This window comes from Grampus griseus (genome assembly GCF_964374135.1).
Source record: "Grampus griseus genome assembly, chromosome: 2".
In the NCBI taxonomy this organism is placed as follows: Eukaryota; Metazoa; Chordata; class Mammalia; order Artiodactyla; family Delphinidae; genus Grampus; species Grampus griseus.
In genome coordinates this window covers 110,336,571-110,350,667 of record NC_139018.1, presented here as the reverse complement: position 1 = coordinate 110,350,667, position 14,097 = coordinate 110,336,571, and the positions used below count along the sequence as shown (strand labels likewise).

At 41.4% G+C, this 14,097-nt stretch overlaps 1 protein-coding gene across 4 annotated transcripts in view; it reads right to left on the bottom strand.

Annotated features, from left to right (window-relative positions):
• Positions 1-14,097, bottom strand: part of LOC309818325 (IQ domain-containing protein H-like) — a gene marked incomplete at both ends in the record, with an annotated part of 111,487 nt that overhangs the window by 42,288 nt on the left and 55,102 nt on the right. For all 4 annotated transcript variants that reach the window (XM_082647995.1, XM_082647993.1, XM_082647994.1 and 1 more), the window contains 2 exons: positions 8,073-8,359; positions 12,294-12,414. In XM_082647995.1, coding sequence (XP_082504121.1) covers positions 8,073-8,359; positions 12,294-12,414 — 408 coding nt within the window. The remainder of the gene's footprint in view (positions 1-8,072; positions 8,360-12,293; positions 12,415-14,097) is intronic.

The following is a 14,097-nucleotide window of genomic DNA, read 5'->3' as shown; positions in this document are numbered from 1 at the left end:
CCCCTATCCATCGTAATGAAAATATTTTCAGCTGTCTCTCTTTTTTTTTTTTCTATTCTAGGCTGATACATTTGTATTTAGAAACTCTTAGAAACAGTTTTCAGAATATATGAGACCTTCTCTTATATACATCAGGGCTTTCCATTTTTGTCTTTCTTCATAGTTTGTGCTTTGTAACAAGTCTCATTTCCTTCTGTAGCTACCTTAGGTTTCCAGGAAGGGCCATTGCTAGGAGCCTGCAGCTGTTTTTTATCTAAACTCTTTTTTCAAAATTGGATTTCCTTTCCTTTAAAAAGTTAATAACTGTCAATGCTCGTAACAGAGATAGCTATTTCAAAAGTTTACAATTATCTAACAACAAAGGAGTTTTTAACCTGGGGATTTCAACAGAAAGCACCTTTGCCCATCTATTTGTTTAGTGACTTTACATAAAAGGAACTGGAGAGTGATATATAGGGGAGTTCCTTGGTGGTCCACGGAGAGTGATGCATAAATGCATATTTACATGAGGCAAGTCAGTCATGATGTTTGTAAGACTTAGATCATCATTTTTTTCCCATATGTGTTTTGTACATTTCTACCACTACCCTTCAGAGCATCTTTCCCACTTGGAATACACTCTTTTTTACCCTCTTTCAAATCCTAATTATCTTTCAGCTCAAATCCCACCTACTCTGTAAAAACCTTTCTTGATTGGTCCAAACAGAAGGCAGTTAAACTGGCATTGCCTTTTTGATGTCTCTTTCATTGTTCTATGTAGTTGTCACCTAAGCTTTTCCTTGTAATTCATTTTTCAAGTGTTTCTCCCCAGCTAGATTTTGAACTCCCTAAGGGCAGGCACTTCCACTTCTTTTGCATCTTTGCAGCCTCTGTTGTAACTACCATAATGTCTTGTACATACTAGATGCTCAATAAACACTGGTTCTTTCCTTTAGAATTTCCCAAAAGTGAATATAAATAAGCTCAACAGATCTGGATGTTCTAGAAGTTCCCAAAGTTCATTCATCAATTGGCTGTCATGTAACTATCATTGTGTTAGACGTTACAATGAGGTAAAAAAATGCAAGGATCAGTGCATTTTCTAGAGGCTTTACAAATCTCATGGAGGCAATGTTTATGCCTAAGAACCAGTAAGAGTACAAAACAATTGTGTGCTTGTGTATCAAATGGAATTGGGTGATGGATGTGAAATGAGCTTCCTTGTGATAGGGAACATGTCTTGTTTATCTCTGTTCCCACAGCATGCAGCATAGGGACTGAGTAGACCCTGGGGAGGTATTTGTTCAATGAACATGTCAGTGTCTTTTCAATCTGAAGCCTTTGGCAGGTGCTTCACGTCCCTCGTGGAACCGAGTAGATTTTGCCCATAAAGGGCTCTTGCTCCAGGACCCATTGGGGCATGGAAATAGCTTTTGCTGCTCTTTGTATAAGGGTTGGATCCCTCCCCTCATCCTCATGTGGGAAGGCCAGATCTCCAAAATGACTACCTTATAGCTCCATGTATTCTGCACAGTCTCTGAAAGCTTGGCGTTTCCCCATTCCTAGGGTACTGGAATCTTGGACATATGTCCACTATCGGGAGTGGTTTTGTACTATGCTCTTACCAGCTCCATTTCCCAGGGACTGGCTCTTTTCCTTTTATTCCCAGTGACCCTGATGTTCCCAATATTTAAACCCTACATTTCCAAAACTCTTCCTCCATTCTGCTACCCTAGAACCTCACTCTCATCTCAAGTCTGGACAAGATTTTCCATATTCTTATCTGGACTGATTCACAATAGTGGGCCTGTCCTTGGTGCACCACTGTCATTTTATCCATCTTTCTTTGTCTCCCAGTCCCCTCTGCTCTTATTATGACAGCATGGTAAGTTATGGGGGCCCAGTTGGGGCCAGACAGCAAGATTTTGAGATGGACTCAGTCACCTCAGCTTTCTGCCTCCCACCTCTGTTGCAAGACACGTGTGGACGTAAGTAAGGTCATGTATGTGAAAGTGCTTTATAATGATCGTTATTTGTGATTATCATTATTTATATATATTTTTCTGACTACAGATACATGCTTACTTTTGAGAATGCAAATGGAGAAAGCATAAACAACAAAACAGAAATAACTCTCTGTACTAGTTTCCTATTGCTGCTGTAACAAACTGCTGTACATTTAGTAGCTTAAAGGGTCAAAGATGAGAAGTCTCACTGGGCTGAAGTCGTGGTGTCAGGGGGCTTCATTCCCCCTGGAGGCTCTAGAGGAGAATTTGTTTCCTTGCCCCTTTCAGCTTCTAGAGGTCACCTGCATTCCTTGGCTCATGGTCACTTCCTCCATTTTCAAAGCCAGCAGAACCCTTGTGATTACATTGTCCACCTGCATAATCCAAGAATATCTTCCCATCTCAAGATTACTAGGTTAATTACATACACATGTTACCATGTGTGGGAACCTTCACCAGCTTCAGAAATTAGGACATGAACATCTTTGCAGGGCCATCACTCTGCCTATCATACCCTCAATCCTCTAACCCAGAAGTAATGACTTGTAACATCTTAGTGTGTTTCTTTAGGTTCTTTTTGCTCTGCATATATGTTTTTTCTTTTTATAAAATTGTTATCATATTACATATATTGTTTTAGAATCTGTATTTTGCCATTCCACTATTCTATGTAGAGTTTCTTGTTAAATATTATTCAAAACTTTAGTTTTACTGTTTTCATAGCACTTGATTCTATTCATCTATCATAATTTGCTTAACAAATTCTCTATTAGAATTTAGTCTATTTGAAGTTTTTTACTTCCCTTAATAATGTGATTAATATATGTGTACATAAATATTTATGATTATTTCCTTGTGATATTTCTAAAAAGTGGATTCTTACTATTATTATTAAATTTTTAATACAAAAATACTATGCAAATATTATTGAAATAAATAATTTTTGAACTCAGAAGTCAAATAAGCTAACTGACTCATTTTATAGCTGATAAAACTGAAGATGACAGAAAGAAAGTGAAAAGCTCAAGGTTACATAGTAATTTAGAAAAGGGGCTAGATTTGACTATTTGAAACTTTAGTCTGATGAAGAGCATTAGAAATAAACTTAAAACACAAATGACAGGGTTCAGTACCAACTGCAGCTGTGGTAAGTGAAGAAGACAGCAGGACTGGTTGGGAGATTGGTTACACTGAAGAAATAAATAAATTGACTGAGTAAATAAGTAAATATATTGAAGATAAAGAAACTCAGGTTTCTCACTGTTGGCGAAAGCATTTATTTGTAAGTGTGGGAAAAGGGAAGTCTAGAAAGAATCTTGAAGTGTTAAATTGGAATTAGAGATATTGGCAGGAATGCATGGTTTTAAAATATATACACTGATAGATATAGAAATGGTTATAGGTACATGCATGTATGTATATATGTATGTATATGCTTGTATGTGTATCATACATACATAAAACATATATTTTCTAGCTCTGTCCACTGAGAGAGGCCAGAGCAATGGCACTCCAGTAGCAATGATAGCACTAAGAGCCCAGACCTTAATACCATCCTCCACTAAAAGGACCCAAAGCTCTTGGGCTGATCCTAGGTCTGTCAGAGAAAATGCAAAATGAACCTGGAACATCTCATTGTGCTAGGAAGTAAGACAACACTCAAAGGATGATGGGGACACAACAAAAGGACACAAGAGCCACACTGAAGGGTCTCCCACTAGTCAAATCTGGGACAACTTGAGCATCAAAATGATGAAAGTGTCAAAATACAGCTGACTTAAGAGACTAGAACCTCACAGGTTTAAACTGGTATAAATACATACATGCCTACATATGTAAACGAAAGATGGAGAAGGAAAAACTCTTCGTTGCAGTAGATTTCCAACTAATCTATGTAGAAAGAATGATGGAAATAGAAAATTACCACTGTCATCATGGTGGCTGACTCAGGAGAAAGTTGGCAATGGATACTAAGTTTTGTGTGGAAATTTGATGAGGAATAAGACATTATTCCTTGGAACACCTTTCCATAAAATATTACTAATCAATTACAAAGGAAAAAACAATGATTTTTATGGTGGAGAAACATGGCTGGAAAAAAGAAAGAAAAGCCACAAGTGACAATCTGGAGAAGTTGTTTGTAACATGTATAACAGTTAAAGGATAAGAGTTTCCTATATACAAAGAACTACAAATCAGCATTTGTATTATAGTCCAATTTAAAAGGGGCAAAAGATACGATAGGGCAATTAAGTCAAGATATATAAATGGCCAACAGATATAGTACAGATGTTCATCCTCACTAATAATCAAAGAAATACTGAGGAAAACAAGATGCCATTTTTTCCCCTGTTAGATTGGCAAAAATGACAGGTTGATAATATGCCAATCTCTTCATTGGCACCACAATGCATGTCAGTAAGAAGAGAAAATACAGTGTTTTCTGAAGTGATGTCACTTGCAAAATGGCAAGAATATATACCAGTGATTTTGCAAATAATCTATTACATACAGAGAGTTAATGTACTTCCCTTGCCAATGTAGAAACTCCTTTTGGTGTGCTCATTGAGAACTTCTTCCAATATTCTACTGAAAATTGTAACACGAATGGCCATATACTCAAATATTAACAGGAAGAGACAAGGTGAAGTATTAGTATGATAAAATCAGAGAATCGGGCTTCCCTGGTGGTGCAGTGGTTGAGAGTCCGCCTGCCGATGCAGGGGACACAGGTTCGTGCCCCGGTCCGGGAAGATCCCACATGCCGCGGAGCGGCTGGGCGCGTGAGCCGTGGCCGCTGAGCCTGCACGTCCAGAGCCTGTGCTCCGCAACGGGAGAGGCCACAACAGTGAGAGGCCCGCGTACCGAAAAAAAAAAAAAAAATCAGGGAATCTTGGGTTAATATTCATTTATCCCATCCATCAACTAATCTCTGAACTCTTCTCTAAAAGCCTTAACACCACCATCCAACATCTGCTAGAATACCTCTATTATTCATTCATTCATTCTTTCAACAAATAATTTACTGAACACCTACTCTGTGCTGGGGCAGAGATAGTGCTGAGAATTGAATGGGGAGCAAAAAGAGACATAATATATCTCTGCAGGGAGCTTATACTGTACAGGGGGAGACAGCTTTAATCAGGTAATCATGTAAATAAGTCTTAAATTGTAACAAAAGCAAGTGGTATAAAGGAGAGGTACATGATGATAGGAGAACCTAAAACGGGAATTTGACTTTGTCAGGAAGTTCGGGGGAGGCTTCTCTAAGAAAGTGTGGCTGGAGCTGAAATATGATGGATGCGAAGGGGGTTAACTAGGTAAAAGAGAAGAGGCAAGAGCATTTTAGGCAGAGGGGCAGTATGTGTAAAAGCCCTGTGGCAGGAGGTAATATGATGAGTAAGGGGTTGGAAAAGAGGGGGAGTTAGGGCGAGCAAAGCCTGTCAAGGCACATGGGACCAGCCAAGTGAAATGTGGGACCTTTGTCCCAGAAGCTGGGAACAGTAGTAAGCTCTGGGACAGGACCAGCTCTGTGTCTGGAGAAGATACCTCTCATTGCCTTGTGCAATTCTCCCTATACCAAACTTGAATAAATAAAAACCATAAGTCAACTGTCCCCATAGTTCCATCCTCCCTACTGCCCCAGGGATCACAGATTTAATCATTGTTTCTAATGACAAGCATTTGGAGAGGGCAGCTTCTCCTGTATCTCCTCCCCTTGCTTCCTTGCCATCCAGCCCTTTTGCCAGAGGGCATTGTTCCTGTCCTCACTCCACCCCAGGTTGATTCCTGAATGCCCTTCAGTTTGTCCTTTTCTCTTTCCATGTGTGGGCCTGAGAAAGGAATGTAAAACCAATGGAGGGCTCAGGAATGCAAATGGAAATGATTATTGAACAAGCTGAAAACTGCTCAAAACATAAACTCTCACTTTGAAACTATCATCTGACTGAAATGGAGAACTGCAAAACTGAGAATAAGGAATACAAAACAACTAAAGTCTATTTACAACGTTGGATGGCCAGAGGGTATCAGGAGAGGGCAGGCAGGAGGTTATTCCATCCTTTAGACAGAGTTGTGGTCACACAACACTAATACAAGAGGAACTGAACATTTTGAAAAATAAGTCTCATGAAGTAGTAGTGAATTTAAACATTGTAATTTCTGGGACAAAAGAGATTAAAAATTATTTATCTATAATTATTATACATCAGAGGCACACATGTACACATGAAGAATCTCGTGGATGAAATATTGAATAAGTAAAAGCATGTTGTAGAATAATAATACATAGGATGTTATGATCTATAAAAAGTTTTAAAAGAAACAAAATTAAACCACATATTAAATATATAAATCCATTACACCTGTAATCTGCCTTCACTGATCAAAGTCATTTTAATTGTTGCTATAAAAAAGTGCATGTCCTCCAAGCTGCACTTAGCCTAAACGATGTTTGCCTGAGATGTTTCCCAGAAACTTGGAGTCAGCTGTGTCTAGTTCAAGCTGAGCTGGTTAAGACTGGATAGGACCACTGACCCTCCAACTGGGCATGTGCGAGTGTCAGCTCAGTGACATTTTGACATCAGAAGGCCGAAAACTCCACCCTCAGATCATGCCAATTGCCTCAATTTTTTAACACGCCTCCCATGAAGAAGCCCATAGCTTAGTAGTAACTCCTGTGCGAGTTGACAATTCCCTCACCTTTCTCTTATTTCCAATCACCTGTCCCATCACTCCCCAAGCCTACGACCACCTTGCTCCTTTATCCCATAAATCTCTCATGCCCCTTGAGGCAGATTTGAGACTTGTTCTCCTTTCTCCTTGCTTGGCTGCCTTGTGAATAAACCCTTTCTTTGCTGCAAACGTCAGCATTTCAGTGTTTTGGCTTGCTGCATGTCAGGCAAATGAACATGGTTGAGTAACACATTCACATGCAGTAAAAGCATAAAGGTATGAAAAGGAATAAAAGTCCTAATTGCAAGATGGTGGATACCTCTGGGAGGAGAAAGGGCCATGCAAGGGGGATCGGCAAGGAGTACACAGGACTGGAGGTGGTCTTGGTTCATTACATTAGTATTTAGACCTTTTTATATTTATGAAATATTTCCCAATACACTTTTTTTAAGAAGAAAAAATTGACGACCTAAGTTGCTGGTGAACTACTGATAAGAAAAGGAACAGAAACAAGAACTCTTACCTCCTTTTTAATGATTAACTTTCTATTTAAGAACAGATTCTAGAAAGGTTCACTCCCTGGATGGCATAAAGCAGTCTCACAATAAGATACAGGCAGAGCATTAATGGGCAAACTGAGACCCCATTGGAATGAGTTGCAGTCATTTAAACTCCAGCTGTACCGAATGAGAAGACCCTGGTGTATCGGCAGAACCAGCCTGAAACTAGCCCTATACTGTTTCTAACAAGAAACTGAGTTGTTTTTCACAGACAACAGAACAAAACCACAAGTCATGCAGCCAAAGTATGCACCGAGGAGAAAATTTTGACCTCAGACAACACCCGAAAGCAAAGTCTCTCTTCCCATGAAACCAAAGGACCTGGACATGACTGGAACCTGAATGCCAGAGCCCTTACAGAAGCGAGGGGTCTGCTGTCCCTGAAGAGCCGGTGCTAAAGCCCCCTTTATCACACCTCACCATAAACGGCCAAATTCCAACGCCCTTCAGTGAAAACCTGCCCTGCATACCAACCCTCTTCCCCTAACTCGTAAAAGCTTGACCAAACCCCAGATCAGGGAGCCACAGCTTTGAGCCTTGCCTCCTGTCTCCTTGCCAGCTGACCTCACAATGAAGCCTTTTCTTTTCTCAAAAGCTGGTGCCATGGTACCGTATTGGCTGCTGCACCCATCGGGCAGCAAGCCCTTTGCTTGGTAACACTGGTCCTGTATTTACAGACATAAAGCATGGTCTCACCCAAATTGCCATGGACCATGTAAACGCTGAATTTACAGTCAGCTCATCAGACGAGCAGTGAATCTTAGAAGCTCCCTCACGGTCCCTGTTGCATAGGCATGGACGGTGTGGAGTCTTTACATATTTCAGTATTTCATACGGCATCAAGTCGACTTACCTGCTGCTCCATGGTCCTTGGATCAATAAAAGTCACCAGGTTGATGGAAAAGTAACCAATCACATGTTTCATTTTACAAGCATTTCCAATTTGAAGGCACAAAGAACTGAGAACTTGGGGATCCAATGAGGTCTGAGGCATAGTGGTCCCAGAGGAGATGAAGGGGCCTTCGGCATGAAACTGGTCCCCTGTTGACAGTATCCTGATTCCCCCATTGGGTTCTATCAGCATGTCCACTGTCAGGTTGGTGACGCTCTCTGAAGGTGGGTATGCTTCGATCACGCCTCCTGGGGGGAAAAGCATGGGTAGGTGAAAGGACGAGCTCACGTGGACAGTGCCCATTAGAGCAAGAGGAAAGAGCCCAGTCTTTGGCAGAGGGACTCAGGCTCAGAGCCTGCATCTGCCATGTCTTGTGAGACTTTGGGCAAGTGGTTTCAATTCTCTGAACTTCCTTTCCCTCATTTTTAAAATGGGCATAATAAGACCTACCTCAGCAGACTGTTGTGAATCTTCGTGATACTGTGTCTATAGTATTTAGCCCAATACTTGGTGTATAGTAGGACTCAATGAATGGTAGTTGTTGTGTTTTTTTTTTGTTGTTGTACGTGGGCCTGTCACTGTTGTGGCCTCTCCCGTTGCGGAGCACAGGCTCCGGACGCGCAGGCTCAGCGGCCATGGCTCACGGGCGCAGCCGCTCCGCGGCATGTGGGATCTTCCCGGACCGGGGCATGAACCCATGTCCCCCGCATCGGCAGGCGGACTCTCAACCACTGCGCCAGCAGGGAAGCCCTGAATGGTAGTTTTGATCGTAACTAGGAAGACACTGTAAAGATCATCAAGCCTATGCCCATTCAGTACATGAACAATGAACCTGAGGACTATAGCAAATCCCTCAGGGGGAATTAACTGCCCACAGTCCACAGTTTGTACCTTGATGACCACTGTGCTTTCTGTTCAACTTCACTGCTTTTTGAAATTTTGACAGGTTAGGGCTTTTATCAGGCATAAGAGAACGCTGACCATTATGTCAGCCAAAGGACTTCTATATATAGCTGGTTGTTTTAAAATATAGAGCCAGGAGATGCTGCCATTCTTGAAGATCAGGCAAGCTTGCTCCGTGCTGATAATGGGAGCTTCATAATTTATCTTGTTTTACCTTTTGCTCTGAATAACAAAAATCATAGAGGCAAATTTGATGTTCATAGCAACAAATTAGCCATGGATAAATTTGTGGCCCAGCTCATTGGTGTCCACGAAATTCACATGGCCCTATTTTCTATTTTTAGGCCTAGCTTGTAAATCTTACTGTATATATCCCTTTTATAGAAAAAACTTTAAATATTATTTGTGAAGAATCAGATAACATAATTTAAAAGTAAAAACAATTAAGTGTTCCTAGACAAGGCAGCCTCTGAAGCCTGACAGTATTAAGATAAACTTGGCCTGTATTTCAGGAATTTGCGGGGAGGTGACCTCTGCTCACAGGCTTTGAACAGCATAGATGGTTAAATCCTGAAATTTTAACAATTCTCAAATGCAGCCATCTGTTACTTTATACAAAAGGCACTTTCTTTAAATGTCTATAAATGTGGTTGGAGCTGGTCCTAAAGAAAACTGAGTTTCAGAAGGAAAACTGATTTATCTTTTTGGTTGGTTTGAGATGTGCTTTTCTTTAAATGAGGTTCCTAGTGTGTGCTGTACCCAAATACCGGTTGCCGGGGATTTAGCAAGGTAAAGGTAACAAAACAGCAATGACACAAGGCACAAGAAAAAGCAAAAAAACCTATTGAGTCTCTGATTCAGAAAACTTTGTGGCTTTAGCTATCACCTACATTTTGAAAGATGGTGCTTCAGTGAAAACACATTGTCCTTTACAGTTACAAGATTATTTTACTTCAAAGTAGCTTATTTGTATTGTCTTCTCAGCAATAGAACCATGGTTTTTTCACCGTTAATTTTTTTCCTTTCGAAGCAATTAATTCCTCTTCTAAAAATGTATTGCCTTTGATATAATCCTATGACAATGTAGAAATCAAATCTATAGCACACTTTGTGACCATAAGCACACTTCAGAGAGTAGAAATGAAATGAAACAGGCAATAGGGGAAGATGGCGGGAGATGGTGGCCTAAGGGTCAGGAAACCTGGGGGAAGGCCTCTCTCAGTCAGTGAGCATTTTATGCAGGGCCTGCTGTACGCACTGGGCTCAGAGCCCGCAGAGGTTTGAAAACACATGACTTAGCAGTACTGGATTTTTGAGACACGCTAAAATTGTAGGATCTTAACTGTGTTCCCATTCACCACGAATTTGTTGTGTGATTTTGCCCTAGTCACTTCCTAGCTTTAAGCCTCTTTCTTTTTCTATAAAATTGGCTCAATAAAGCTTGTTCTGCCTCCCATAAATAAGCACTGTGATTACAACACGACTGAGAGAGAGGAAGAAAGGATAGAGATGAAGGAGGTTGAGGCAAAGCCTAAGCTTGTGGTTATACAGCTCAGGTGAGACAGTGGCTGGGAATACCCTTTCTAATCTACAAAGCTCTCATGAAAATAATAGATTAGAGGAAGGTTTGCAGACTGACCTTATAAGATCTGGAAACTTCCTAACATCCTGCCCTGTATGGACCTGAGATCTTCATGGTCTTCCCCTCCTAACTTAAAAAAAATCCTTTATTCTTAACCATTTTTTATTACATGTACCTTATTTTCTTCCATTAATGCATGGGGTTGACTCTTTTACCTTTACTTTTCTGGCAGTGGGTGCATGTGGAAATTTGTAGAATCACAGAAATTTAGATTTGAGAAGACATTAGAGATTGTGCATTACAACTGCCCCCCACCCCGCGCTTCTCCCTGCACCAGTGAAGAATTCAGCATTCTTGTTAGATGGTGGGCCATCCGACGCCTAGCTTAAATAATTCATTAACAGAGTGTTTACTATGCCCTTCCCCCCCCACTCTGCCTTGCAGTATATTCCAACGCCCAACAGATCTGTCATTTCCCATGCGATCTCATACCTTGAGCTAGGAGGTATTCCTTGGTAAATATACCCATTGGCTCTGGCCAAGACTCCTGGGGCAGCACAGGGGTAGCCTTTTATTGGCTCTGCTACGTAATCACAGAGTGATTCGGGGTGAGTTACTTAATCTTTTGTACCTCAGTTTCCTCCTCTATAAAGCAGGGGTGATAATGCTACCCACCTCATAGGCCTGTTGGGAGGATCAAAGAAATTAATACAGGTGTACTTAGAATAGAGTCTAGCACATAGTAAGCACAGGCTGTGCTTGTTATGTCATCTTCACTGTGCTATTCTCACCACTGGGTTGTTGCTGCTGCTGTTGTTAGCATCTGATATAATATTATTATAACACTATTATATATTCATGTTAATATATTATCATCGTTTGACAGTGGTAAAGAGTGGAAAGATATCTTCTGTGGTCTGTATCCTAGCCTTCTCTTATAACTCATGTGGGTACGCATATAGGAATATCTGCCTTACACTGTAACCTTCTGGAGAGTGAGGGGCAGTGTGTGGCCGTGCCTCGGTGTAGCACTCCCACAGGACCTCTCCAACTGGGGATAAGCAGCATTCGCTCCATTCATTCCCTCATCCACTGACCTCCTAATGTCATTGGAAAATTGAGGAGACGTCAAGAGGAGGAGGATGAAAGAAACAGAGGCTGACTTTGCTCCAGGACTGTAGAGGATCTTATTTACAAAGTCCACCTTCAGAACTGGAAGTGAGACCATTTCTGCTCTCCTACAAAATGGAAGGAGAAACTAACATTTCTTAAAGACTTTATTTTGAGTCAGGCTCCACGGAAGGAACTTTCATATCTGTATTTCATTGAATCCTCCCAAAAACCCTGTGAAGTAGGTGAGGAAACTGGGCCCCTGAGGGTTTAAGAACCTACCTCAAGGTCAAGGATGAGATCCAAGCCCAGGTCATCTGATTCCAAAGCCTAGTTCTCAGGAGAAGTCAGAATCTTGAGCTATGCATGGCACGCTTGGTATGCTCAGTTCCTGCTTACTTAAGAGGCTGAGTGCAAGATAAATATTTAGGCAAAGCTTAAAAGAGAAAGAAAGTCTGCTTGTAGGAGCACTTTTCTAAACCAACACAAGACTTGCAAGGTATTCAAGTTGGCCCCAGGTTGACTCAAAACTAGAATTCAAGGTTGTGCAGACTAATCCTCAATAGAAGCTTTACAGTCTTATTTACCTTGACTGAGAAATGTTTGGAGGAATTTCCTCCATGTCGGGAACCGTTTCTCATTGACTGGCTGTGCGTGCTGTGCTAAAACGCCCGCCAGCTCCTCGGAGATCTTCACCAAAGCTGGCTCCTGCAGAAACAAATTAAATAGAACCACAAGCAATTTTACTACAGAAATGAAAACTGCTTGTGGAGTGATTAAAAACCAGGCCTCCAACAGGCAAAAAAAATGTGGTTACTGTTTACCCAGAGTCAGAAAGCCATTTTGAAAATATTCTCTATTTTTCCAGCCATTTCAATTTTCATATTTCAAAGTGACTTGGCCCCTAAATATTGCTGCTAATCGTGCCTGTTGTCTCCAAAAGGCAGCCTTCTGTCTGGGCATCAGGTAACCCCGGTTTCAGACCCACAGCAGCCTGACCAATGGCATGTCCTCGGGCACTGTGCCTCCCTACTCTGGGCCTTAGTTTCCCATTGTGTAAAAGGTGGGGTTCACTACCTTCTCCCTAAGGTCCTTCAGACTGGAATTTTTTTTTCATTAAAAAAGATTTTATTGATGTATAGTTGACTTACAATGTGTTAATTTCTTCTGTAGAGCAAAGTGACTCAGTTATACATGTATTTATATTCTTTTCCATTATGGTTTGTCACAGGATATTGAATATAGTTCCCTGTGCTCTACAGTAGGACCTTGTTTCCTATATATAATAGTTTGCCTCTGCTCCTCCTAAATTCCCATTCCTTCCCTTCCCTACCCACCCTCCCTCTTGGCAACCCAGATGGGAATGTTTTTTATACTGTGACCCTAACAGAGCTAATCTTGGGAGAGATCGTGGAGTTGGCAGGGTCTTTCTTGGGCACCTTCATCTCTTTAAGCCGTGCCCATTCCCCCTGGTTGGGGGGTCTCCATGTAACTCTGGTATCAAAGCCTTAAACCACGGCTGACCCTGTAGAGGTGGGATTTTAGGAGGGGGCAGGTTGGAAGAGTGAGATGGGGAGGGGGGCTGGCTTCAGTCACCTGATGTGCCCCACTAGGTCATAGCCTCATCTGCCTGGATATGAGGCTGGCCCCATGTCATTGTACAACAACCCCAAACTACAGAGCATCCTGTCAAAGTGAAAACAGTAGGAAACCCTCTGATGAATAAGAAACCTGGCTTTTTGACATGAAAAGACTTGGTTTATTGGGACATTTTGGTTTTGTTTTTTTTTGGAAAGCCTTAGACTATCTAAAATTTTTTAGATAGAAGCCACCTCTTCAGATATTTTTCCTCTCAGAAGAAGAGCAGGGCACTAGACACAAAACATTTGATGGGCAGGATTCATATTCAAAATATAGGACATGACGAGAAAAACTCAGGCTTGCTTTGGGTTGCTGGGGAACTTTCTAATCTTTGAGTGAACATCAGTATTTGGAAGAATCAGAAAAGAATCCGCTTTGGCGAGTGGGGCAGGAAGGAATCTTAGAAATCATCTGTACAGCTATTTATTTTCAATTTCCCTGCCTTTAAAAAGTGATTGTCCTCCCCCCTCCCCCAGCTCCTTGGAACATCTGATTCATTCTGGGTCCCGTACCCTCTGAAAATCTACAATAGAAGACAAATAAATATCTGAGAGTACACTCTAGGCAGGTCCCAGTCACCTGAATAATTTCTGAAATATCCAGAAAATCCTGGTGGTAGAGTCTCATTAGTTAGCTTAGTAAGTGCTTGACGTACAAAACAAAAATGCCATGAGGAAAGGAGAGTGCCGCCGCCCACCCTCGTTCAGGGTGGCTCTCTGCACAGTTGGGGGTTGTGAAGAAGGGCTGGGG